General features: G+C 37.3%; 2 protein-coding genes across 7 annotated transcripts in view; one reads left to right on the plus strand and one right to left on the minus strand.

Annotated features, from left to right (window-relative positions):
* Window positions 1-24,883, plus strand: part of si:dkeyp-97b10.3 — a 32,771-nt gene that overhangs the window by 365 nt on the left and 7,523 nt on the right. For 5 of the 6 annotated variants that reach the window (XM_048161179.1, XM_048161174.1, XM_048161176.1 and 2 more), the window contains exons 2-9: window positions 14,195-14,225; window positions 15,668-15,701; window positions 16,736-16,804; window positions 17,294-17,329; window positions 17,436-17,485; window positions 17,951-18,003; window positions 18,603-18,820; window positions 19,367-19,620. In XM_048161179.1, coding sequence (XP_048017136.1) covers window positions 14,195-14,225; window positions 15,668-15,701; window positions 16,736-16,804; window positions 17,294-17,329; window positions 17,436-17,485; window positions 17,951-18,003; window positions 18,603-18,820; window positions 19,367-19,620 — 745 coding nt within the window. The remainder of the gene's footprint in view (window positions 1-14,194; window positions 14,226-15,667; window positions 15,702-16,735; window positions 16,805-17,293; window positions 17,330-17,435; window positions 17,486-17,950; window positions 18,004-18,602; window positions 18,821-19,366; window positions 19,621-24,883) is intronic. The other variant, XM_048161175.1, reaches the window with a different exon arrangement.
* On the minus strand, window positions 6,051-10,652 carry LOC125249016 (GTPase IMAP family member 7-like). The gene is made up of 2 exons (XM_048161196.1): window positions 10,316-10,652; window positions 6,051-7,491 (listed from the first exon to the last, which is right to left on the minus strand). The coding sequence occupies exons 1-2, from the start codon at window positions 10,320-10,322 to the stop codon at window positions 6,680-6,682; spliced, it is 819 nt and encodes a 272-aa protein (XP_048017153.1). The 5' UTR covers window positions 10,323-10,652; the 3' UTR covers window positions 6,051-6,679.

Here is a 24,883-nt window from a genome sequence, read left to right on the forward strand (position 1 = left end):
ACACTCTCATTAAATGCACTTCATCTGAAATGAGCGATCGCTGCACTGCACGAGCGCATCGCGTCAACATCATTTAAAGTGATCGTGTCATACAGTGAAGCGCCATGTTGTGCTTCATTTATTTCAGATAATTAGATGGAAAGTTCTGGATGATCAGGTCAAATCGTTCTTATGTAGCAAGCGAGCCTCTGATGCGAATGCAGTACTATGGAAAAGGCTCGAGTTATGAATATTAATAATAATGTGACGTAGGTTGGCCAGTAACCCTGATTGGATTAAAGGCAGACGTTTATAAATTCAGTTTGAGTAATATTTAGGATTTTAAGAAGAACCCCATGGGCCAGAGGTCTCAAAACAGTTACAACAATTTTATTGAAATCTATCCCAGATAGCACACATACGTCTGCAAGGTGTCTGTTAAAGATCACTTCATCTGGAAAGCATCTGCTGTTCACAAACATCTGATAGACATCTTTAAGATGTCAGTTTTACATATTCTAAATCATAAACATCTTAAAGACATCTTCTAAACGTCTATTTGACATCTGACAGGAAACGTCCTATAGACCTATTGCAGATGAGCAAACACTCTTCCAGACGTAAACACACACATCAGATAGACGTCTCAGAGATGTACGTGTGCTATAGTTCTGTCCATTCATTTAAATCCATTCAACCAAACTTTTTAGGCAGCTGCTATTTACACTCTTAGCGATAGATGTTATTTACACAAAGTGAAAAAGCAATATATTCTATTTACACTAAGTGACAATAGCATTTTCTTAGTGATATGCTACTGTATTTACATTAGGTGAAAATAGCGATAGATTATTTTAAAATAGTAATTAGTTGCTATCTATACTTTATATTGGCAGATACTATTTGCACCTCAGTATTTGGGATGCAATAATATCATAGAGTGTAAATGATTGTATTTATTAAAATTATTAAATGGATGCTGCCTTATTGGGAGAATAAAAACCCTACCAAATAAACACTTTTAATATTATTAAACGCTCGTTCGAACATTATTTTCATTTTAAGAGGAAACCATAAGTTCCTCCACAATTTAATTTATTACCTCCATTGTTCAAAGCATTCGCATGACATTTCTTTTTTTATTAGGTTTATCAATAAGTATACAAAAATATACAACCCTATTAACAACAAAATCACAAAACAAAACAAAAAGTAAAATAAAGAAAGAGCAAAAAAAAAAAAAAACATACAGGGCAGGGGTAATATAAAATATAAAATTGCATACATTATATAAAGTAAAGGTGCCTCAAAAGACACATTTTAACCAAGTAAAAGGTCACACAGCATACTGTCAACTGTACATTATAGGAAAGAACCAATATTATGAGATGCACACAATGTTATCGATTTTAAGGCTGGAGGTAGATAATGTATACAAGTAATACTTCAAGTCTTCACAAAATATAATAAATAGTGGCTTTACAGACAAAAATTTGCACTTAGCATACAAACACGCCCCATAGTGTAGTCCCACCTCTGACACTGATTGACAGGTTTCTGTATAAGGCATCGGAAATTCAAATGCTTAATGAATAGCGATTGCATTTGAGTTTTGGCAGGCTGCATATGTGATGCAATATGTAAGAAAGGTATAATATGTAAGAATTTTGCAGTAAAAATCCAAAAACCACTAGGCCAGTGTTATATATTTTGTTCACTTGAGTACTTACAATATCCCAAATGTTTCCATCTATTTGTAAATCGTGAGAAAATTGCATTTTTAACCAAGGCTCCGGGACGTGTGAGGAGTCGCCTGTCAATGGCGTCATACCCGCATTACCCTCGGTTTCCTGTTTTATTTTGTAGAAACCATGGAAACACCAAAGATCCTTTAATATATTACATGTTTTAATAGACAAGGGAACAACTGCTTTGATATATTTATAGACAGAAAACTAATTATTGTTATATAGCTCAACATTTTTGTTTGAATCTAATTTTCTTGATGTTTTGCGAGTCTCATGCTTTACCATGCCTCAGAGAAAAACACTGTTTTGTGAAGTAGCTAACATAGCATAATCAGATGCAGCTTTATTTTTAGTAACAGTAATACAGCATTTTCTCCATCATACAATACGTTTTAAAATGAATTGCATGTCATTTATCAACACAATCATCCAGCATTTAATATGATATTGTAAAATCGATCTATCTTACTGCAGTGTGTAACAGTGTCTCACAGCAGCCGCCGAGCGAACGCACAGAGTAACGTTATAACATCATTTTCAACACTCTCAAATGTATCTAATATGATAAACAGAGCTGCGTTACCTCATACTCATGACCGGAAAAGCGGCAGCGGCGCCGGCGACTGTGTCATAATAAAAGTCCCGCTGCTCGTGAGGCGTGTGTTGATCAATCGCTCCAGCTCCTCGTTCAGCTCCACAACACTCGGTCCTGCTCTGCTTCATACTACAGTAACGTTAATAATCACATGCATGAACATGATTTCTTCCTGAGTCCAATCCCTATTCTTTTGCACCGTCCATTGAGATGGAGACCACATGTCCCAAGATTCAGCACTGAAACTTGGCGTCATCAAGCTACGCCTTTGTTTTGAATAGGCCTCTAGCGACCTCTAGCGGCAGGATTATTAAATACTGCACCTTTAAGACATGGGAAACACAGTTGCAAATGGACTTTGCTCTTCCATTTGAAATCTGGCAGTCACTGCATTCGCGACAGCGCAAACCCAAACGGTAATGCAAGATTTGCAATTGCATTTGGATTATGTCGCAGTTTATGCGTCCACATATAAACACAATTGCAAATACAATATGATTCCATACAGAACGATGCACTTCAATGTAATCTGAGCGCTTGGACTCACAAAATGATCCTCACTCCACATTCAAGAATTTATGATTGAAAGATTTGGAATATTACAGAGCCGTCTGTGCCAAGTGTGCGACCGCCCAGGGCCTTGTGCCGAAGTGACAGCTGACTTGATGAGCCTATAGTTTATGTTCTTTGAAATACTATAATAGTTAAAAGAAAGCTAAAAGTGAGACTATGTCAGTCTGTGCGGCATCACACATCAAGTTTGTAGGAAGCTTTATTCAGTCTATTTTAAATTCTAATTTTGCCCACCTCTGAAATGGGTCAAACCATTGATATCACCTGAGAAGTTCAAGTAAATACACTAGAAATCCGCACTTATTCAAAGATGTGCATTTATTGGACGGTGAAAGTACTAAGGGTTTTATTTCAGGCACAAATATAAAGTTAAATGAGCATCTATAACGAATCTTTTGGACCATCAGTGAGAGCAACGGTACCGCAGAACGAGTATAGCCTACTTAATCTCTAGACGTTATAAACAGTCAGTGGTAAACAGATTTGGATTTCGTGTCCTTACAGGAAGGATTTGCTCCTGATATTCTGCTTAAGTGCCAAACTAAAACTATCCCTCTGAATTACAGCAGGTATTGGATAAAATGAGGAAGAGTTGGGATGAGGGAGGAATGTTGTCACTAGAGTGGACCATATTGAGGGCGAAGGAATCCTAAGGATGAGATGAAATCAGATCATTTGTGTTTGTGTTGAAATGAAAGGCACTGTTTTTACGTGATGAGTGCATGTGTGCTTTTCTGGATCTCTCTGCTGCTTTTACTTGAATTATAGTTTCTGCTGTTATTTTTAAGTTGGTTCAGGCAGTGAAGCCTGCAGTTGCTCTTGTGTGTTGTGTGTGGTTTGTTCCTCTAGCCTGAGGTCAGAGCTCTGATGTGCAAACAGCCGCCCGCAGCGCTGATGACGCTTCATGAAGCTCGGTGCTGCTGCGTGGACTTCAGATGACAGTTTGTTGACATACTTCGGTCTTTTCACTATTACTTTTTAGTGTGAATCATCATAATTATCGGCCCTTGACGGTGTTCTGGTGTTTGTGCGACTGGAGGGAGGGAGTGGTGTGGTGATAATGTGATGCTGGCACTCCATCGTTTCCTGTGATTGTATCTCATGTGACAGGCAGGGGCGCGTCAGGGCATTTTAAATGGGCTGGCACTGCCTCAAATAAGGATGGCCGTGAGTGACCATCAGGAGCTGAACACATGGTCAAATCTGTGGACCTGTGCTCACCTGCTATTGTTATATCAGTTTTTCTGTGTATAATTCTGTGCCTTTTCACTACACCTTATAAATAATTATTTAAAATAGTTAAATATTAGATATTAAAATTCTAATTAACATGCAATTAAACCAGCACTTTATAATAAATAGTATAATGGGACTTCATGTTCATATAATAAAGAAAATTAAAAACAAATCCCCATGCATTGTTTAGAAAGAATGATAAAGCACATGCAACAATGATGATATAATATAGTAGTCAACATTTGAAGTGGATCAAAACCTTTCATCAGAGTTGTTCTAAAATCTTCTTCTTAGGACAGCTTTGATGAACTTTGTTGATCTGCTTCAAATGTTGACTATTATATACTCCATAAATGTCAAGGTTGGGAATGAGGGATGAAGCGACTCGGTGCAGAAAACAATGGACTTTATTTACTAATAAAATAAAGTAAACAAAACTACCCCAAAGGGGAAAACAGGGTGACTTTACTTAGGACAGGGAAACATCACATGAGGGAGCACTGAATGATGATCTGACACAGGACTGCAAACACAAGGAGAGCAAATAGGGAGCAAACAAAGAGTGTAACGAGGGAGGACAGGTGGAGCAAACAAACCAATAATCAGGTAACAAGATGACAATGGACAGGAGAGCACATGGCACACGGGCTGGGTATCGATTCAGATGTCCCAATTCGATTTGATTCCAATACACAAGGTCTCAATTTGATTCCATTTCGAATTTTCGATTCTCGACTCGATTTTCAATTCAGTGAATTCAATAAACTGTTCTTTTCACAGCCGTATAAAATGCACAACACCGCTGTATGCAGCGTCAAAGAGACACACACACTATGTAAACAGACCCATCGTGCATGAGAAGCACACGGCAGAATGAGTGAAAAGCCCTGTCCAAATACCCACACTTGCGGTCTTTGCTCTTGACCACTCGTCTACTTACATGACGTATTTCCTGTATTTTGCTCAAGTGTTCAAGTGGGTTGAAGACTGCAAGTGTGTGTAGAACTTGTGATTGCCCAGATGGGACACACTTACAGTCTTGCAAAAAATGCAAGCATTTACTGCTTTATTATTATTATTATTTTATCATATTATTTTCAATACACTTCTAAAAGGTCTGTTCAGTGGTCGCTATGTAGCAAACAGAAGACACTATTAAAATTGTGGAGCTTCTTTGAGTGATAAAAAGCAGTTGCAAATTTTGTACAAAATACACATTTCCTACTCATCTTTGCATCGATAAAATGCGCACTTTAAAAACACTTTATATTTTACTACCAAATTATATGTAATATATAATTAATTTAACTTACAGTCATATGTTTTCGTTGACATCTTGCGATTTCGGGGCATGCGAGTTGTGAGTGTTTAGCCTCAAATACCGCTCAGAAGTGGTATTCAAGATAGTGTGGGTTTAGTGTGCATTAAGGGCATTGCACTTGGGCTTTTTTAAGACATGGGACAGTCTTGCGCACTTCCTGTCGCGTGCACGAGCTCTCAAGTAGCCAAGAACGCAAGTGTGGGTATTTGGATGAGGCAAAAGAGACGCGCTGAATGAAAGTGCACGTTCACTCTCTGACAGCAGAGGGCGCTGATGGAACGGCAGAAATGCAGCGGTTACCCCGGAAACCCCGTTAATAAAGCAGCTGCGGTACTACAGTATTTAAAATGCTTCAAACAGCCATTCATTTTTTTTTTTGTAATCTCAATGTTATTCATCACAGCACCAAATACTTAAAGACTTAAAAGGCTATTTATTTTCAAACTTAAACATTTTTATATTTTAATCTGGACTACAACATGCCCTAATGATTAGAAATGTTCTGATTATTTGTTATTGTTCAGTAAAACTTCATTAGTTAACATGTTAATTAATTATTACCAAACTGATAATGAAAAAATATTTTTATTATAGCATTTATTATCATTTAAAATGGCATTTATTAATCTCAGTTAATGTTAATTTATAGTTAATGTTTATTAACATTGCTAAAATCGAAAGCTGTAATTATTATTTAATGGACCTAAAGCTAACAATGATCAGTTGTATTTTTTAACTAATATTAACAAAAAATAATACTTTCTGTAACAAATGTAGCTATTGCACATTCTTAATCTTAGTTGATGCATTAACTAACATTAAATAATGAGACCTTATATAGTGTTAACTGTTGTTCTTTATAAGCACTTTAATCTGTTTGAAACATTTTACTTATAATTTGTGTACTGCTTTATTGTATTTGAATGTTCAATGTTTTTTTATAAGAAAAAGAGTTCTTAAACCTGTTAAACTGACAACACTTATTTTGCAACTTATTTCAGTACCGTGATAAAACCTTCAGCAATTAATCGCAACATGAAAATTTGATAGCGTCACATGCCTAGTTGTTTATTGTGTCACACCCTGAATCGCCTCATCTGCTGCGTTGTATCCAGTAATTCCTCGTCCGATCACTCCGGCTAGAGCTGCGGCCCCTGTGGCAACAATCCCTGCCCCACGACTGCCATGATGACTCCTGCATCGGTTCCCGCTGTCAACATTGGCGGCTTACAGTAAAGCCACCACGAATGCCACCGCCTCAGCGATGCCCAGAAAAGCACGGGCCAGTGTCTCTGTGGTCACCGCTGCAAGCCGAATTTGAAGATTTGTGTACACGATCTTTTTCGCTTGTTCTCGCTTCTCTTCTGGCAACACATTGACCTTGTCTACGTTCTTCATCTCCTCTTGAATCTCTTCCTCCACTGTCTGAAGCAGCTCATTGGTGTAGCAGCCGGTTAGCTTCTGCTCGATGGTCTCCAGCAGATTTTTCACCTGAACCCTGTTGCTCCTGTATCCATTTTGCCGGTTTTTCCAGTATTTACTGTCGATGACGTGACAGCGGCCTCCACATTTATCAACAAGCTCCTGCAGCTTCGGACTCATCTTCACAAATTCCTCGATGGTTTGACCTTCCAGCTGTTCGCCGTGAGTGAATAAAACCACTGAATGATTAAAGGTATCTTCTCCACAATACTCCACGATTTTATCCACAATCTCCATTTCTTGTCCCGTGTATCTCTCGACCTTCAGGACGATGATGAACATGTCTGGACCTGGAGAGCTTTCGATCACGGATCTAATGATCTCGGATTTGATGGTCTCCTCGTTCAGAGCGGTGTCAAGGAGTCCAGGAGTGTCAATAACGGTGATATTTTTGCCATCGATCTTCCGATCTGCACTGACACATTCAGCCGTCACAGACTCGGGTGAAGCTTTACTCTTGAAGACTTGCTGTTTGAGAATCGTATTCCCGGCGCTACTCTTGCCATCTCCGGTTTTCCCAAGAAGCACAATCCTTTTCTCAGGTTGAGATTTAGAAGCTGTTTGAGAAATATGCTGTTGTTAGTAAAGGAATTTACTATTCTAGTAATAAACTATGAGGTTTACAGATCTGAATTATTTCTTAAACAAAAAATCACACTTTTGATTATGCCAGGGTTGGTTAACCTCTGTCCTGGAGAGCCTCAGTCCTGCAGAGTTCAGCTCCAACCCTAATCAAACACACCTGAACAAGCTAATCAAGGTTTGAAGGTTGCTGGAAAGCTATAGGCAGGTGAGTTTTTATCAGGGTTGGAGCTAAACTCTGCAGGACTGAGGCTCTCCAGGACCAGAGATGGCCACCTCTGGAATATGCTCATGATTATGAGATAAAAACTGGAATTATGACGTACTAAGTCATAGACTTATGATGATATTTGGTAATGCGATATATCACGATAATAAATATGCACTATATTGTTATCGCAGGCACTTAAAAATACCATAAATAATAATTTATTACCAATTATTACAATTTTTATAATGCATATAAAAATACTTTTCCCATCAACCGTATAAAATGCACAACACCGCTGTATTCTGCGTCAAAGAGACACACGCTCAGGTGTAATCAAGCCCAACGAGAAGCACATGACTGAACAAGTGAAGGAGACGCGCTGAATGAAAGTGCACGTTCACTCTCTGACAGCAGAGGGCGCTGATGGAACAGCAGAAATGCAGCGGTTACCCCGGAAACCCCGCAAACAAAGCAGCTGCTCTAGTGAAGTTTTAAAATGCCATTTTTTTGTAATCTCCATGTTGTTCATCACAGCAATACATATTAATAGACTTAATAGGCTACTTATTTTCAAACTTAAACATTTTTATATTTTAATCTGGACTACAACATGCCCTAATGATTAGAAATGTTCTCATTATTTGTTATTGTTCAGTAACACTTTGAGACATAAGGCTTCATTAGTTAACATGTTAATTCATTACTACCAAACTGACAATGAAAAATACTTATAAAGCATTAATTATTCTTAGTTAATGTTAATTTTTTAGTTACTGTTAAATAGGCATGTGACGGTATCAAATTTTCATGTTGCAATTAATTGCTGAAGCTTTTATCACGGTATACGGTATTATCACTATACTGAAATAAGTTGCAAAAAAGTGTTTAAAAAGAAAAAAAAGTGTTTTCTTAAACAAGTTTAAGAACTCTTTTTTTAATAACAAAAAACAATAATACAATACACAAATATTTAAAGTAAAGTTTTCAAACAGATTAAAGTGCAAAAGAATTAGGCTATAAAGAACAACAGGAAACACTTTACAATAAGATCTCATTATTTAATGCATTAACTAAGATTGAGCAACAGCTACATTTGTTACAGAAAGTATTATTTTTTGTTCATTTCCGGGGTAACCACTGCATTTCTGCTGTTCCATCAGCGCCCTCTGCTGTCAGAGAGTGAACGTGCACTTTCATTCAGCGCGTCTCCTTCACTTGTTCAGTCATGTGCTTCTCGTTGGGCTTGATTACATCTGAGCACGTGTCTCTTTGACGCAGAATACAGCAGTGTTGTGCATTTTATACGGTTGATGGGGAAAGTATTCTTAAATGCATTATAAAAATATTAATAATTGGTATTAAATTATTATTTACGGTATTTTGAAGTGCCCACGATAACAATATTGTGCATATACCGCATTACCAAATATCGGCACATGTCTACTGTTTAATATTACTAAAATCATAAGAACTTATTTAATGGACCTGAGATAAACTAACAATGATCAGTTGAGTTTCTAAACTAACATTAACAAAAATAACACTTTCTGTAACAAATGTAGCTGTTGCTCAATCTTAGTTAATGCATTAAATAATGAGATCTTATTGTAAAGTGTTTCCTGTTGTTCTTTATAGCCTAATTCTTTTGCACTTTAATCTGTTTGAAAATTTTACTTTATATATATTTTGTGTATTGTATTATTGTATTTAAACATTCAGAGTTCTTGAATGTTTAAATACATTAATATTTAAACATTCAAGAACCTGTTATACTATGACAACACTTTTTTTTGCAACTTATTTCAATATCGTGAGCTTCAGCAATTAAACTCAACATGAAAATCTGATACCGTCACATGCCTACTAAGTCATATTGATGACATCAAAAGTCATAATTTATGCCATGAAATATCAAAATTATGTCAAACTCATGATTATGGCATAAAAAGTCAAAATTATGACATATTAAGGCATAAATATTAGGTACATATTAAAAAATGAAGTTATGATAAATAATGACAAAAAGTCAGAATCATTTCATAAAATTTTAACTGACATCTCAAATCTCATAAAAAGTTGAATTAAATCAATTATAAGACAAACAGTCAAAATTATGAAAAGTCAAAATGATTACAAAAGTTGACAATATCATAAAAAGTTGAAATTGTGCCATAAAATGTCGTAATTACTAGTCTCAGAAGCTATTTGAGAAATTATTATTTTAATAAAATCTAAAGACTTATATTATGTCTTTAAATCATAAAAACCATTGAACCCCAATGATTTCAATCATAGGGAAAAAAAATTGGAACATTTGTCAAAATATTATTTTTTATGTTCGACAGCAGAACTAAAGTCAAACAGTTTTGAAACATCATGATAACTGAATTTTCATTTTTTGGGTGAGCTGTACCTTTAAGAGAGGTAGTGTGACCTGAATTTCTAAAGGTTAAAACTTTTCTTGTTAAATACGGAAACACTTGCAATTGTTCAAAATTCAAAAAACACTTCAAAATTCTGTTTTAGAACAAATAGAATAATTTTAGAATTCAATTAAAAGCATATTTTTTAAAGATGTAGTTTCTTACCTCCCATGTTCTTGTCCTGTCTTCAACCGAGGTGCTTTAATGTCTAAAGTTATGTTGCATTAATGATGTCTTATCCGGTCTCAGTGGTTCTCAAGCCTGTGCTGGGACCCTCACCACTGCACATTTTGTATGTCTCCCTCATCAGACACACTCCATTCATTGGCTGATGAGTTGAATCAGGTGTGTTAGATAAGGCAGACATGCAAAATGTGCAGTGGTGAGGGTCCCAGGACAGGTTTGAGAAGCTGACTAATTAACAAAAGCTACTATAAACACAAACACCATCTGATGTGTATCAGCGAAGTTTCACTCTTGAATGACAATACAGACGAGCTACAGGAATGACCAGAGTGACCAGTTCTGTGCGTTTCTCACACCTTCTGCTTCTGAACGTCACACCCTCATTTTCACAGCAAATTCCTTCTAAATCAGTGCCATGAAACTATGCCTGCGAGATAAACATAATGTCAGCTCAGTTACTAGCAGTGAAAGAACATAAAATACTGAGGTATAAATGATTCATCAACACTAAACTTGTGAAGGTTTATCTAAATAAAAAAAATTATATTTCAATATTTTCTGTGATTTTAACAATAACAATAATTAGACAAGTGTGTTATTGTGATAGCAGTGACAGAAATGATTTTTCAAATACATTTCAATTGATTTTTACCTTTTATGGCATTTTCACCTTTACAAATCCATTTTTTTAATCTAATTATATGCATGCATATATGCATCATTTTTGTCAATTTCATAAATGTGATCAAATTAATTTATAATAAGACACAAAAGGGCTGTTACCAGTCAAATTAAATCAGTATCAACAAAATTCATCATTGCAATGCAGAGGAAACGCAGACGCCACATCTGAAGGGTCATTGGTTTAGATAATTTACACTTTTTCGAGTTTTTTTTCTGAGCGACACACACAAAAGTAAAGACTCATAACTCAAGGAGAGTCAAAAGATAGGCATCATTTGATAGAACGCACTACATTACATTTGGACATTTTCATGCTGAGAAACTGCTGATAAAAGGCAAACAATATATATATTTTTTTAAATAATTTTTCTTTTTTTTATTTGACATGGAATAACTCATGAAGGCAATAAGAAAAAAAAAAAAAATCTTTATCCTACATGTGAGCCGCATCTGGTTCAAATTTTGTGGTGATTGCATAAAGTATGGTTGAATAAAGTGTTATTCATTTTTTCACACCTAGATGGCGCCCACGGGCGGTAAACTCCGGTTTAGAGGCTCTTCTCAGCACTCGTTAGGAGTTTTTCAAAATGGTTTAAAAAGATGCATTAAAAAGATGAGATTCTAAACTTTATACCTATTTATACACTGCATCCCGGAAAGATGAGAGACGTGTTTTTAGCCAAGTATGTTAAATCATTCCTTGAGTAATATCTTGTGAGCAACGCAATATATTATTTTGATTTTGGATTCATTTTAATTGTGAGAATCTGATCTGCTTTAAATAATGAAGTTATGAGCACGTGAAATCTACATATTTGTATTCAGTTAGCGGCTGTGCTGTTTTTGTTGTAAACGCATATTACTCAGACTCATTAGAGGGTGAAAACAACGCAACAGAAGCATGTTGGAGGCTTGAAGTCTCTGGTTTTGTATTTTTGTGCTACCTATATGGGTTCAGTTTTTATTGGCTCTTAAACAGAGACATGCAGACGGGAGCGCCGACGCTCCATTAAACTTATACTGATATCTGGAGGAAAACTGCACTCTTCGTGTGATATTTATTAAAGGGTTAGTTCAGTCAAAAATGAAATTTCTGTCATTAATTACTCTCCCTCATGTCGTTCCACACCCGTAAGACCTTCGTTCATCTTCAGAACACAAATTAAGATATTTTTGATGAAATCCGAGAGGTTTATGACTCATAAAATATAATCAACACTTTCAAGGTCCAGAAAGGAACTAAAGACATCGTTAAAACAGTCATGTGACTGCAGTGGTTCAACCTTAATGTTATGAAGAGACGAGAATACTTTTTGTGTGCAAAAACAAAACAAAAATAACCACTTTATTCAACAATCTCTTCTCTGTCCTGTATTCTCATGTGTTGTTTACGTCCAGCGCTTCCAGATTCTGTGTGAGAACGCTAACTCAGTATTGGCCGAAGCTGTTCACGTGATCAGCACAAACCCAAACTCGACCAATCAGCTGTGAGTAAAGTGACACGTATCTGATGCAATAAAGCCACTCCCCCTGGATCTCTCGCTCCGAATCAAAGTAGTTTATAGTGAAAACATTTTAGAGACAAAATTTCTCATTTATTTATATTAAATAAATTAAAATTATGAATAATTCATGACATATTCATATAATTAGGCCTATTATATTAATTGACAATATTAAACTTTACTTTTAAATTAAAATAAATACAATACATGCATAATATGTAAAGCTTTTAAACAGATTAAGCTGACATTTGTGAAACTATATTAATTATCTGGTCTATTTGTTTGATTGACATGCATTGATATAGTCAGATATTTTCTTCTCAGACTTTCACTGCAGCAGTGTTTATTCCTGCTTTGTAAATGCGTTTAATTTCATATTTTTCATAACTAACTCTTAATCTTCGCAAGACACGTGAATTGCGCGGCTCTCTCGCGAGAAATGAATCAAACGGACGCTCTGCATGTTCCGTGCGATTGGCTGTTTGCCGCACGTGTCACACTTTCGGGTGCACGTGCTTCAGAGTTAATTGCAAACTCTGGATTTGACAGAGAAAGTTTATACCGAGCGTTGTACAACAGTTGATCCTGATCTAAACCAGGCTGGATTTATCTGGATTTGTCAACTCCAAACCTACCCTGAAACTCAGAGTTTGTTCAACTAGCTTCATGCAACACAGATGCTTGTCTGTATATGAGATCTGTGAATGAGATCTTAAAGGTGCCCTAGAACCAGTTTTCACAAGATGTAATATAAGTCTAAGGTGTCCCCTGAATGTGTCTGTGAAGTTTCAGCTCAAAATACCCCATAGATTTTTTTTTAATTCATTTTTTTAACTGCCTATTTTGGGGCATCATTAACTATGCGCCGATTCAGGCTGCGGCCCCTTTAAATCTCGCGCTCCCTGTCCTGCTTTAGTTTCTTGAAACTCTCAGTTTTGGTAAGGGGCGGGACATTTCCTAAACACCAATCACAACACATTGCTCCAGTCGACCAATCAAACCAAAAGGACATAATTTGTCCTCTTTAAAAATGTTGCAAAACAATGTAATGGACATTGATTATTAGGACTTCTGTTCATGGAGATCTTACACATTTATGAATGAACCGCTCATTTTAAGTGTCCCGGTCTAAATGACCTTTGTTATGACATCAATTAAATCCAGTTCAGCAGCTAATTACTCTTCGACCGCAATGCCATAGAAACATACAGAGCTGCCGCAAAAACACGAGTTCACACAGAAAGTGCTTGTTTCTCTGGAGCATGTGGTCTGTAGCGTGTCTGTCTCTGGAGCTCAGCAGCAGGTGTCAGGTGACGGTCAGAGTCACGCCAACACTGTGTTTGCATTACATTACAAGAGAATGGCATGACGTGACAAAACTAGAGTCTAACAAAGTCTTTACAGAATCCTCTCAGGACACGAGTGCACTGTTGTGTACATTTCCATAAGTGAAGGTCAATGCTAATGGGAAGGTCAAGATTGTAGCTTTGCATTGGTAGCAAAGTTATTATTGAATTTTCTTTCATTTGTTGTCACACTGGAAGTTGTGAATTACATCTCCTCACGTCAGTCTACTTTACCGCACAGCATTTCTCAAATATCCAAATTTGAGCACATATCTTTATGAACTGTGTTTGATATTCACACATCGTTTATTTGTTCTTTTCAGGAATGGAGAAGTTTCGGCATCAGACCTGAAGGTGAGTGAATGTGTTCAGCATCCCAACTCAAATCAGATTCATTTTATTAAGTTTGAACAGAGAGGAGGACATGGACTGTGAACAGGAGTGTGAAACAGTGTAACACGTTCTCCAGCAGAGGTCATCATAACCTCACACACACACACACACACACACACACACACACACACACACACACACACACACACTCCATCAGCTCAGCTGCCGTGTTATTTCACTGTCATTCAGATACTATTGTAGTTTTTATTGCATTTTCTTTCAATAAAGTTAAATTTTTTATATGTTCATTTTCATTTGTTTTATCGTGTTTTTGTAATTTTTATTAGTTTTTTTTTTTTTTCATATTTACAGTTGCAAGAAAAAGTTTGTGAACCACTTGCAGAATCTGTTAAATTATTTTTTTATTTCAGTTTTAGTTTGAGTTATTTTAGTATATCAAGTTAAACTATTATTATGGGTTTTTTTTTTTATTTCAAGTAAGGAAAATGTGTGGTTTTAGTTTGCTAACAAGTTTATATCAGAGGCACATATTTAACTGCTAATACCCATCATTTGTCAGTACTGATAGTAGCTCCCCAACTCTCCCTTTGTGCATTTATGTAATTCCAAATAACTATTACAAATGACTAAAAGTGAAGTGATACTTTATGAGAAAGCAAAGTGTCGCTCTGCATCTATTAGTAGCAGAAGGGTGTTTCCCGGGGAAAGTAAAGACAGAGCGCCTGAATGAATCAGCGCCGTGAATGTGAAGTGCTGTTTATCTTCTTCTTACTCAGAGATCAGTGGCTTTGCTTTATATTCACGGATGAATGAATGAATGAAGGCGATGTTGCTCACACATGTAGACTGCTTTAACCTGTTTTTTATTATTTTAAGTTGTTCATTATCTTCATTAACCATATGACCATGCAGTATTTAAGTCACATGAAGAGTTGAAGTTTTGACCTCAAAAGCAACTCCATTTACATGTGAAAACACTAAAAATCAAGAAATGAGGAGTAGAGATCATCATGACACCAACACACACACACACACACACACACAGGCTCAAGAACACACAGGTGCTAACCATCACAACAGGAAACAGGAAAACGAGGCTCAATAATAAGAGTCACAGAAAAAATAAAATAGAAAGCAGAATGGCGACCTCAAGTGGTCACAGAAAGGATCAGAATACCTAAAGTACATTTAGCGTGACTGCTGGTTATTTTCTGTATTCTCTTTAAAAGTTCTCTTGTGAATGAATGTGAATGAAGTTGATTAGTTCATGGACCCTTCTTAGAATGGTTGGTTTAACTTAAAAACGTAAGTTACAAGTGAGTTCATTGAAATTAAAAGTTTAAGTTTAATGAAGGCGATTGATTTAATCATCAGAAACTCACAATATGATGTTATCTGGACCACATTAAGTATCTAAGTTGTTCCTGTTTTGTGTTTAAACAGATCATCCTGCTGAAAGCTCTCACAGCAGTTCAGGTACGTTTAAAAGTCAAATCTGCTTCTCGACAGCATGTGTTGTGCAGAAACACACTGAAATACAAGAATCAGTGCAGCAGGTACAGGAACAAGTCTGTGCAGCTTTTGTGTTTACCTGAGATTCTGCATAAACTGCTCATAAACGTTTCATCTTCCCTTCAACTTAAGTCACACCAGAAGACACATCACACAAAAATTATGTGTTTTGATACCTTGTTAAACATCGAGTGTGCAGGGTGGAAACATTACGTCAACCCTTGGATTCTGTGTGTGTGTTTAGTGCTTCAGCAGCTATAACCTCCACCAAACATTTCCTGTCATTGTGATCAGAACTGGAGGAAATGTGCACCGTAATCTCCTGAGGTCTTGCCATTTCATGTGTCTTATTCTGGTCATTCTGTTGTGTTTCATAACCTTAGTGTTATAGAAACATATAGTTAGTTAAGATCTAAAGCACAAAGAGTTCTTCTCTACATCAGTGTCAGTGTTTCTGAACTCCATCTTGAGTTTCTTCACAATATTCCTCATTTAAATAATTAATGTGCAGAATAAAGGGGCGGGGCCTGCTTGAGTTAGTTAGTAGTGTGTTGAAACTGGCGGTTATGGTAAGGGGCGGGACATTTCCCAAACACCAATCACAACACACTGCTCCAGCCAACCAATCAGAGCACATTGTGCTTTTCAGAAGGAGGGGCTTCATAGAGACAGGAACTAAACAGAGCATCCGACGTAACTACGATGCATTGTTGTAGAAACTAACTAGCAAGTCAACCAGCCCGAAACCAGTCGCACCCTTGTTGTTTGAGCCACGTTAGTTCAACAATATAGGACTGTCGTTCATGACATCACATGCACATAGAGGAGTGATTACTTGTTCAAAAAAGTTAACATTTTAAACAAGTTTGTCATCTACTCATTCTCATTAACATTCAAACCTGCTGCACACCATATGAAGAGGAGCGCTTCACTGATTGAGTTTTTCTCAAAGAAACATGTATGACACTATATTGTACGATGTGCATGTGTTTGTTCAGATGATACGTCAGCTGAGGAGAGCTCAGAGGAAGAGGAGGCCCATGAAGAGGAAGAGGAAAAACAGTCAGGTTGAGATTCGCTCTCTATATATAATCTTTTCTGATGCTTTTTACACATTTATCTCCTTAAAATATGAATCCTATACACTAATATGGACAAAAGTATTGGGACACATCTCTTAATTCTTGAATTCAGGCGTTTCAATCAGACTCATTGCCACAGGTGTATAGAATTAGAATTTTGTGATTTTTGTTTTTTATTTTTAATACATTTGCAAAGATTACAAACAAACTTCTTTCACATTGTCATTATTGGGTATTGTTTATAGAATTTTGAGGAAAATAATGAATTTAATCCATTTTGGAATAAGGCTCTAACATAAGAAAATGTGGGAAAAGTGAAGCGCTGTGAATACTTTCCGGATGCACTGTAGCAATAAACACCAAGAGATTTTATTGTAATGAATCATTTTATTTTTAGATGAAACGTGAAGCTAAAAAGGGTCCAGTTTTTGAGTGAAAGATCAATCATAATGATGGAATATCTTGCTTTTTCAGACTCTGACACGAGATCCAGAGCAGAAAAACCTGCCGGTAATGACACTGCTCTCTGTTTTCAACATGTTTCAGATGTTTACAGCACGAGCTGATATTGGGTGTTTGTTGTGTCAGTCATATAGTGTGTTTCTCTCTTAAAAAGCCTCAGGAGAGCAGCTTCAGCCGTGCTGTGAGAAGTGCAGAGCTCTAAAGGTCAGTCCGTCTCTGAACACTGGTTCATCAACCACCTTCATCAGGTGCATCATGGGATGCTTCTAAACACTAGTGTGATGGAGCATTTCATGATTAGTTTTGCTCTTCACTGTATGATTTATGTAAATAAATTAATACTCAGTATTTGTCTACAAAATGCATGTAAACCATTTAAGCACAAGCCTTTAGAAACATAATTCAGTGAAGTGCATCTTTTGACTGGTAGTGTATTTATACACCAGTGTATCATACCTGTGGTTCTCAAACCTTTCACCCAAAGTATCACTTTCGATCAGATCAAGCACCACTTACACAAAGGAAGGAAAGATCACAGATGAGATCTTTTCAATATCTCAGATATTATGACGTTAGATAAAGAAGATACTGTTGATCTCACTGTGGCACTGTTGATACTACTGGTGATGAATTTAATGCCGACATGCAACTGTTTTTTTTCCCTCACAGAATCCCAAACATGAGCTTGTCACCCCCAGGAAAATGTCCAGAGATCGTCTGCAGTAGGTTCCTCTTCTCCATACTGTACCAGATTTGCTCACGGTTCATGCAGTACAGCGATCAGTCACATCTGACTCACAGCACTCGTGTCCACTTGCTTTATGACTCTCTTTTTTCAAAATGACCAGTGCTAAACCTGAACACTGCCAGGTTTATAAGAATCCAAGATGTAATGTGAGAATTGTCAAATGTGTCATTTAATTGTTTCTGTTGCATGGTGATATTCCCCAGTGAAAAGAAGCTTGGGGTGGGTGAGATGTTCGAAAGAAGCCTCACCAATGCTGCATTTATTGGATCACTTTGCTGAATAAAAATATTCATTTCTTCCAAAAACAAAACAAAACAAATCAAAAAATCGTTCTGACCCCAAACATTTAAATGGCACTGTGTGTAAACAGAAAAAAGGCATTTATACCAGTATTGACAGATGTTTTTTGAGGACTGAGATGTGAAATGTTGTGATAACTACATGCTACATAAGATTACAGTGCTTATAAACACGAGTTGAGGCTAGATCAGGAAATGCTGCAGATTCACTGATTTGACACTGACTTCCTGTTGCTCTTCCAGTGATGTCCAGTGTTGTTCTGCTCTGCTGTAGGCTACAGCTGGATGCTGAGGGGGTGTTTGAGTGTTCAGACACGGGGCTGGTGTTCGAGGTCTCCCAGCGCGTCAAAATCACCTACTGCATTCTCTCCTGGAGCAAGTTTAGCACCTACTTGACTGGATCATGGAAATTTGCTGGACCCATTTTTGATGTGGACTGCGATCCGTCTATTCTCAAATCCATCCAGTTCCCACACTCACTGTGTTTAGCAGGTACAGAGATATCAAGTCAAGTCACCATTATTTATATAGCGCTTTATACAATACAGAGTGTATCGAAGAAGCTTTACTGCATTAAACAAGAAAATAATGGCCAGTGATGCAAACAGAATTCAGTTCTGCTGCTGTCATTATTCAGTTGATTCAGTTCAATAACTGTGTAAAGTTCATCAGTTATGAAGCAAGTTCAGCTATAAGCAGCTCTACTGATGACGATAATGCCATTATTCAAGTTTTGTTCTCATCCAATGGTGTCAGTGTAGTCAAATCACTAATATTGCTGGATATCAAGTGTCCCCGACTAAGCAAGCCAGAGAGACAATGGCAAGAACCCAAACTCCATCAGGTGACAGAATGGAGAAAGTTCGGTTCTCCTCTGGCCAAATCATACCGTTTGAAAAGTATGAAACGATGCCAAGTTTTCTCACAGGTTTCACAGTAGGTTTTTCAGTTTTAAGTGCTCTTTTGATGATTTTGACATGATGGGAATTTCGAGAATTGAATCAAAATGTTTTAATTATTTGCATCCGTCTCTCTCAGCAGATAAAGACAACGAGGTGAAGTTCAGCGTGCTGCACGTGAAGAACAGCCGTGGTCTGATCGAGCCCTCGGCCGACCACTCCGGGAGTCACGTCAAATGGACCGTGTCTTCGCTTTCACCCGTGGGCCCGATTGCTCAGACGTCTAAGTCAGCAGAGCATCATGGGGTGGTGCAGGTGTTCAAAGAGGTGGGCCATGAAAACTCCTTCTCCTTCAGAGTTTATCTGGCTGGAAACAACTGCTCTGACATCAAGGTGAGGAAACTAAAGGGCTTCTGCTTTCACAGAAACGAGTCAAACGGTTTTTTACAGAACACGGCTGACTGGTCGTATTTTCGGTAACCCTGCGATGTAACCTTTTGGTAATCTGCTGTATTTAGATGTAAATTTAGAGCAGTGCTGTGCAGCATGTCTTCAGGGACTAGTGGCAGTGAGTAGGGCTGATGACATCATCGTCGACATCACACCGCTTTCAGTTCTGCATCTCTGCCACTCGGTGCTTGAGTCTTACGCTGTGATGTTTGATTGTGTGCATGTTAGTGGGTGGCTTTGTGTTCCTGTGTAATAGTTTCATCACCTAATAAATGCCTGCAGCTATAGAATGGAAACTTTTATAATCCCTGCCGGATCTCAGCATCATGCTTTCAGTTTTCACAGTATCTGACACTTTCCATGACTATATAGAGCTTGAATAAAACATTGAACTTAGCCTTCAAAGATGTCAAACTACATAATTTATGAGCTATCTGAGATACAGTAGTGGCTAGGGGTGTGACGAGACACTTAGCTCATGAGACGAGATTTTTGCACAGAATTTTTAAGAAACTATCAATGACAAAATTCATGACTGGAAAAATAGACTTAACATGTTTTAATCATCTTGAGTAATGAATGTCATTTCAGTTCCGCTTTCTGAGTATGAATTATCATATGCATTGATAGACAACAATACTCAAGCACTGTTAAAGGTTTTGCCACAAGCTCAACTGACTGACTTCTCTCCTCTATGATTTCAGTCTCTTCAGACCTTACTGTACATGATTTATGAGCTTCCAGAACTTCTGATTGAGGCTTGTGTGACCTCCTCACTAAACTCCTTTCCACAAATTGAACATAGAAATAAAAACAATAAATAACACAGTTTTTCTTAGCCTTATTAAGTGCTAACAATAAGTGCAACCATTATCAAAGTACTCTCTCAATATTCAAAGTGAAAACAGAGACAAAAACAGAGACCAGCGCTAAGAGGTGGTTACAACCACATAGCCAGACCTAAGATAGGTGGGCGAAAGGCTATTGTATGTAGCCTAATCTGCGCACATCAGGTAACTCGCATTTTACTTTCGCTTTCAAATCCGCGTTCACACGTACTCTGTGAACAGGGAGTGGTGATGCTGAGCGTGCATTTAAAGACATTTAATTCTCTGTTGTGCAACAAATCCTTCATCTTGTCAGTCATCTCGCCTTACTCTTATCACATGATCAGTGAACTGTGATTCGTGCTGCACTGTGTGTGACTCTGTGATGTGGTGATTGCAGTTCCTCCTGAACTTACATTTGAAAGTAATGTAACGTAAATGTAACGGTGGCATATCCTGTCATGGCGATATCACAAGACAGCTTTTCACTCGACGAGAAATCTCGTCATGCTTTAATATTGCGAAATCTCATGGCACATCTCGTCACACCCCTAGTAGTGATGTCCTGAGGAGATATTTGTTTTTAATGATCATACAAGTTTGATTGAACCATCAAAATATGGTTTGAGATGTTTTGAGAATGAGAATTTTTTTATATTTTTCTTAAACTTAAGTTTTTTTAAATATGAGGGAAGAACAAAACACCAAACTTGGTTATGGTATTTATCTGACAAAATTATTTGGCAAATTACTTGTTTGTTTGTTTTTTGCATGTGTTAATAATGTCTTTGTATGACATTCTGGCCAAAAATTATGTCCACACAATTTGGCATGTTTTATTGCGTTATCACAAATTAAAACAATTGACTCCAAGCATAACTATGCATTATTCGTACAAAATATTTAAGGTGCCTAAGTTACCCATCATCAACTCTTTTATTTGAAGGAGAAGTGCAGGCTTGCCCTGAAGCATGGCGATGAGACACAGCATCTCATTCCCCTTCTTAGGGAACCAGGTTGCATTCACAAACTAAGACGTTCCCTTTCGAAGTGGAACTTCGACCCTGCATCTTGATGTTGATGCTTTGGGAAAGGCAATGCCCACTATGCCATGCTGAAGAAAATGCCTGGTCTGCTAGATTGTGAGTGGGCATAGCACTTAAGTGACTCTACTGTTCCAACCCAGAGTCAGAAAGAGCGCATCAACACCCAAAGGCACTTCCTATGCGAATTGTGCAAGAGATGCACAGTGACCCTGCTCTCTAAAGCCAGTATCCACAGGGACTTAGGCAACAATCTCCAAAACTTCTGAGTCCAGGTTTAGACAGCCTCAGCATGAAGAGCATGGGACACATGACGCTCTGCCCAATGTAACTCCAATACCAAACAACCCAGCTAAAAGGTGAGTTCGCAGCCCTATTTTAAAACCCACCAGGTGTCCTTGTCTAGAGGGAAGCTCTCTAGCCCTACATTAACTCCAATAAACAATTTAGAGATGGCGGTAAAAGAGAAGTGTGAGATGTATAGCGTTCTACCCATCACAGATCTCTTTATCAAGCTTTGTGCTAGAGGTCTGCACTGGATGGATTTTTTAATCCCACTCCTGCAAAATTGTGTCCCACTCCCACCAAAAATACGTTATATTTTATCCCACTCTTGCCCAAAATGTTGCCCTTTTTATCCGCGAGGTGCAGACGCTCAACTGTCATCTCAAGAAAGAGCCAAGCATGTGTAGAACTCCTCACCCATAGTGAATGCATTCAACTCCCTCGAGAGCAGAACGGGCTCCTTGTAAGCGCATGATTCTCATTACTCTAAGAAGATCAAGCAAGAACAGAGCTTCCTGATGCAAATGCATTGCCATGAGTGCCTCCAACTTCCTCGAGAGCTGAAAGTGCTCAACGCAAACACTAGATTCTATCCCTTGAGAGATAATCATGAACAAAAGCTTGAATGCATCACAATGAGCGCATCCAGCTCCCTCAAGAGGCGAACGCACTCCAGCAGATTCTCATCAAAGCAGCTCCTGAAGACAACAGGAAAAAAGCTGATGATGATGTGTTACTCAGGCGCCCTTTTATATTCACGCATGCTTCGCACGTGACGTCATAGACTGCCATCTGCCAATGAATTTGGTGTTTTTACACATGCTTCAGACACCGGTCATGCTGAGGGTGCTTCCTATAGTGTCAACACCAAGACCCAGCATCGACTTCCACTTCGAACTCTGACACACAGTTAAACGGTTAGTTCACCCAAAAATGAAAATAATGTCATTTATTGCTCACCCTCATACCGTTCCAAATTTTCCTCTCTCAAGATCCATTAATGTACTAAAAACATATTTAAATCAGTTCATGTGAGTACAGTGGTTCAGTATTAATATTATAAAGACACGAGAATATCTTCCTGAAGCAGTGTTCTGAAATCGGCCATCACTATATAAGTCGTTATTTTGCTTTTTTGGCGCACCGAAAATATTCTCGTGGCTTTATAACATTAATAATTTAATTGTAATTTTTAATAATTCAAGCGATTTTAAACAGTTTAAGCACATGAAAGAAGTGGTACCTGCACACTGTTTATTTAATTTGAATTATATTTATTACTTATAATTTGTATATTTGTTCTTATTTTATTACTGACTGCTTACTAATCTTTAAAAATATTTGAACTTTATATTATATAACTTTAAGTTATGTATTTATAACTTCAGGCTAGTAGTTTTTGTTGTGGTATAAAAATTGGAATCGAGAATTGTGAAACTTAATGGGTATCTATAATTTTGGTTATTACAATACAAGGTTACATGGGTCAAAAACAATAACTATTATATTTTATTTATGTATTTTTGTGGCAGGACAAGTGCAAAGTTTGGCTCAACTGGGGCTATAGAAAACATCTTTAGTGTTGAGCCCAGATGTTACTACAGTAGTTTATAAATATCGGATTGAAATATCAGATCAAAAATTTGTTGATTCTAAGATCAAGAACACATTTCATATTAGATAAAGGTTTATTTAAAGGAATAGTTCAGCTACAAATGAAAATGATGTCTTTCAGACAAATACAATCAGAGTTATATTTAAAAATATACTGGTTCTTCCAAGCTTTATAATAGCAGTGAATGGGAGGCCCAAATTTGGAGCCCAAAAAAGTGCATTGTAAAAGCGCTCCACACGGCTCCAGGGGGTTAATGAAGGCCTTCTGAGAGAAGTGATGGGCTTTTTAAAAAGAAAAATATCTATATTTCAAAACTTTACAATCTAAAATTACTCCGATAGTGTTTGTCTGAAAGAAGATAGTCATATACACCTAGGATGAGTAATAATGGGATCATTTTCATTTTTGGGTGAACTATCCCTTTAACATCTAATAGCTCTCACTCTGAAACACCAGACTGTACTCTTTACAGTTATGATCGCCTCTGGTTCTTCAGCTGATAACTGGAGGACAGTTTGCTCAGATTGCCTCAGATTTTGTTGCAGTGCATGTGGGGAAGATCTATGAGCTGCACTTGATGATAAATGTCAGATAAACCCTGTGGCTTTCTCCACTCAAATTACATTGCGGTAGATTTTTTTTTTTAAAGATCAAAAATTACAGCACCTGACTCAGAGCAAAAGTTTCTGATTAGGTACTCACCAATGTGGCCAAGGCCAAAACTCTTCAATGAAATGTGATTGCTAAATGTCATTAATTAACTTTCCCTCATCATCTGACCTCCAATAGCAGCTTGTGTTCTGCTGGTCTCTGTGCAGGGGTGTCTTCTGCGTTTAGTCATCAAATTTACACGTGAAATGACTTCCTGCGGTCTGTGTGGACGCAGAACAGTTTCAATGCAGTGTAATTCACACTGTCAGAGAGGCACTTTCAGTTTCTGTCAGTCAAAAAATGTTTTCCTCGACATTAAAAATGAAAAGTCATTTAGTCATTTACAGCACTCACCCAAATTAATATGACTTTCTTTCTTCTAAGAATGTCCAGGCCTCTCCTGTGTATTTGATGAAAGCAAACGGGGACATCTCACAGAAAAAAAAACTCCATAATGTTACTTTACTCAAAATTTAGTTTGATTTAAGAGGCCTTTTCTATAAAGTACAGCAGTGGCCAAAATTGATGTCCAGCCTAGGAAAATTGACATCTTGACCCTTCATTCAAATAATATTAAATATGTGTTTTTGTAGTCATATTGCATAGGCCAGGCTTTCATACAACGAAATTATGCGTGAACACAAAAACGAGAGAACTAACAAAATATTAATAACTGAAGAAAACCGACAGAAAAACAAAAAGCTCAGGAAACAGCAAACATTGTCTACAACACAAAATTTTTTTGCTATTTTTCTTTTGTGTAGTAAAATAAAGTTTCCTATGTA

Source organism: Megalobrama amblycephala, linkage group LG16 (genome assembly GCF_018812025.1).
Source record: "Megalobrama amblycephala isolate DHTTF-2021 linkage group LG16, ASM1881202v1, whole genome shotgun sequence".
NCBI classification, from domain to species: Eukaryota; Metazoa; Chordata; class Actinopteri; order Cypriniformes; family Xenocyprididae; genus Megalobrama; species Megalobrama amblycephala.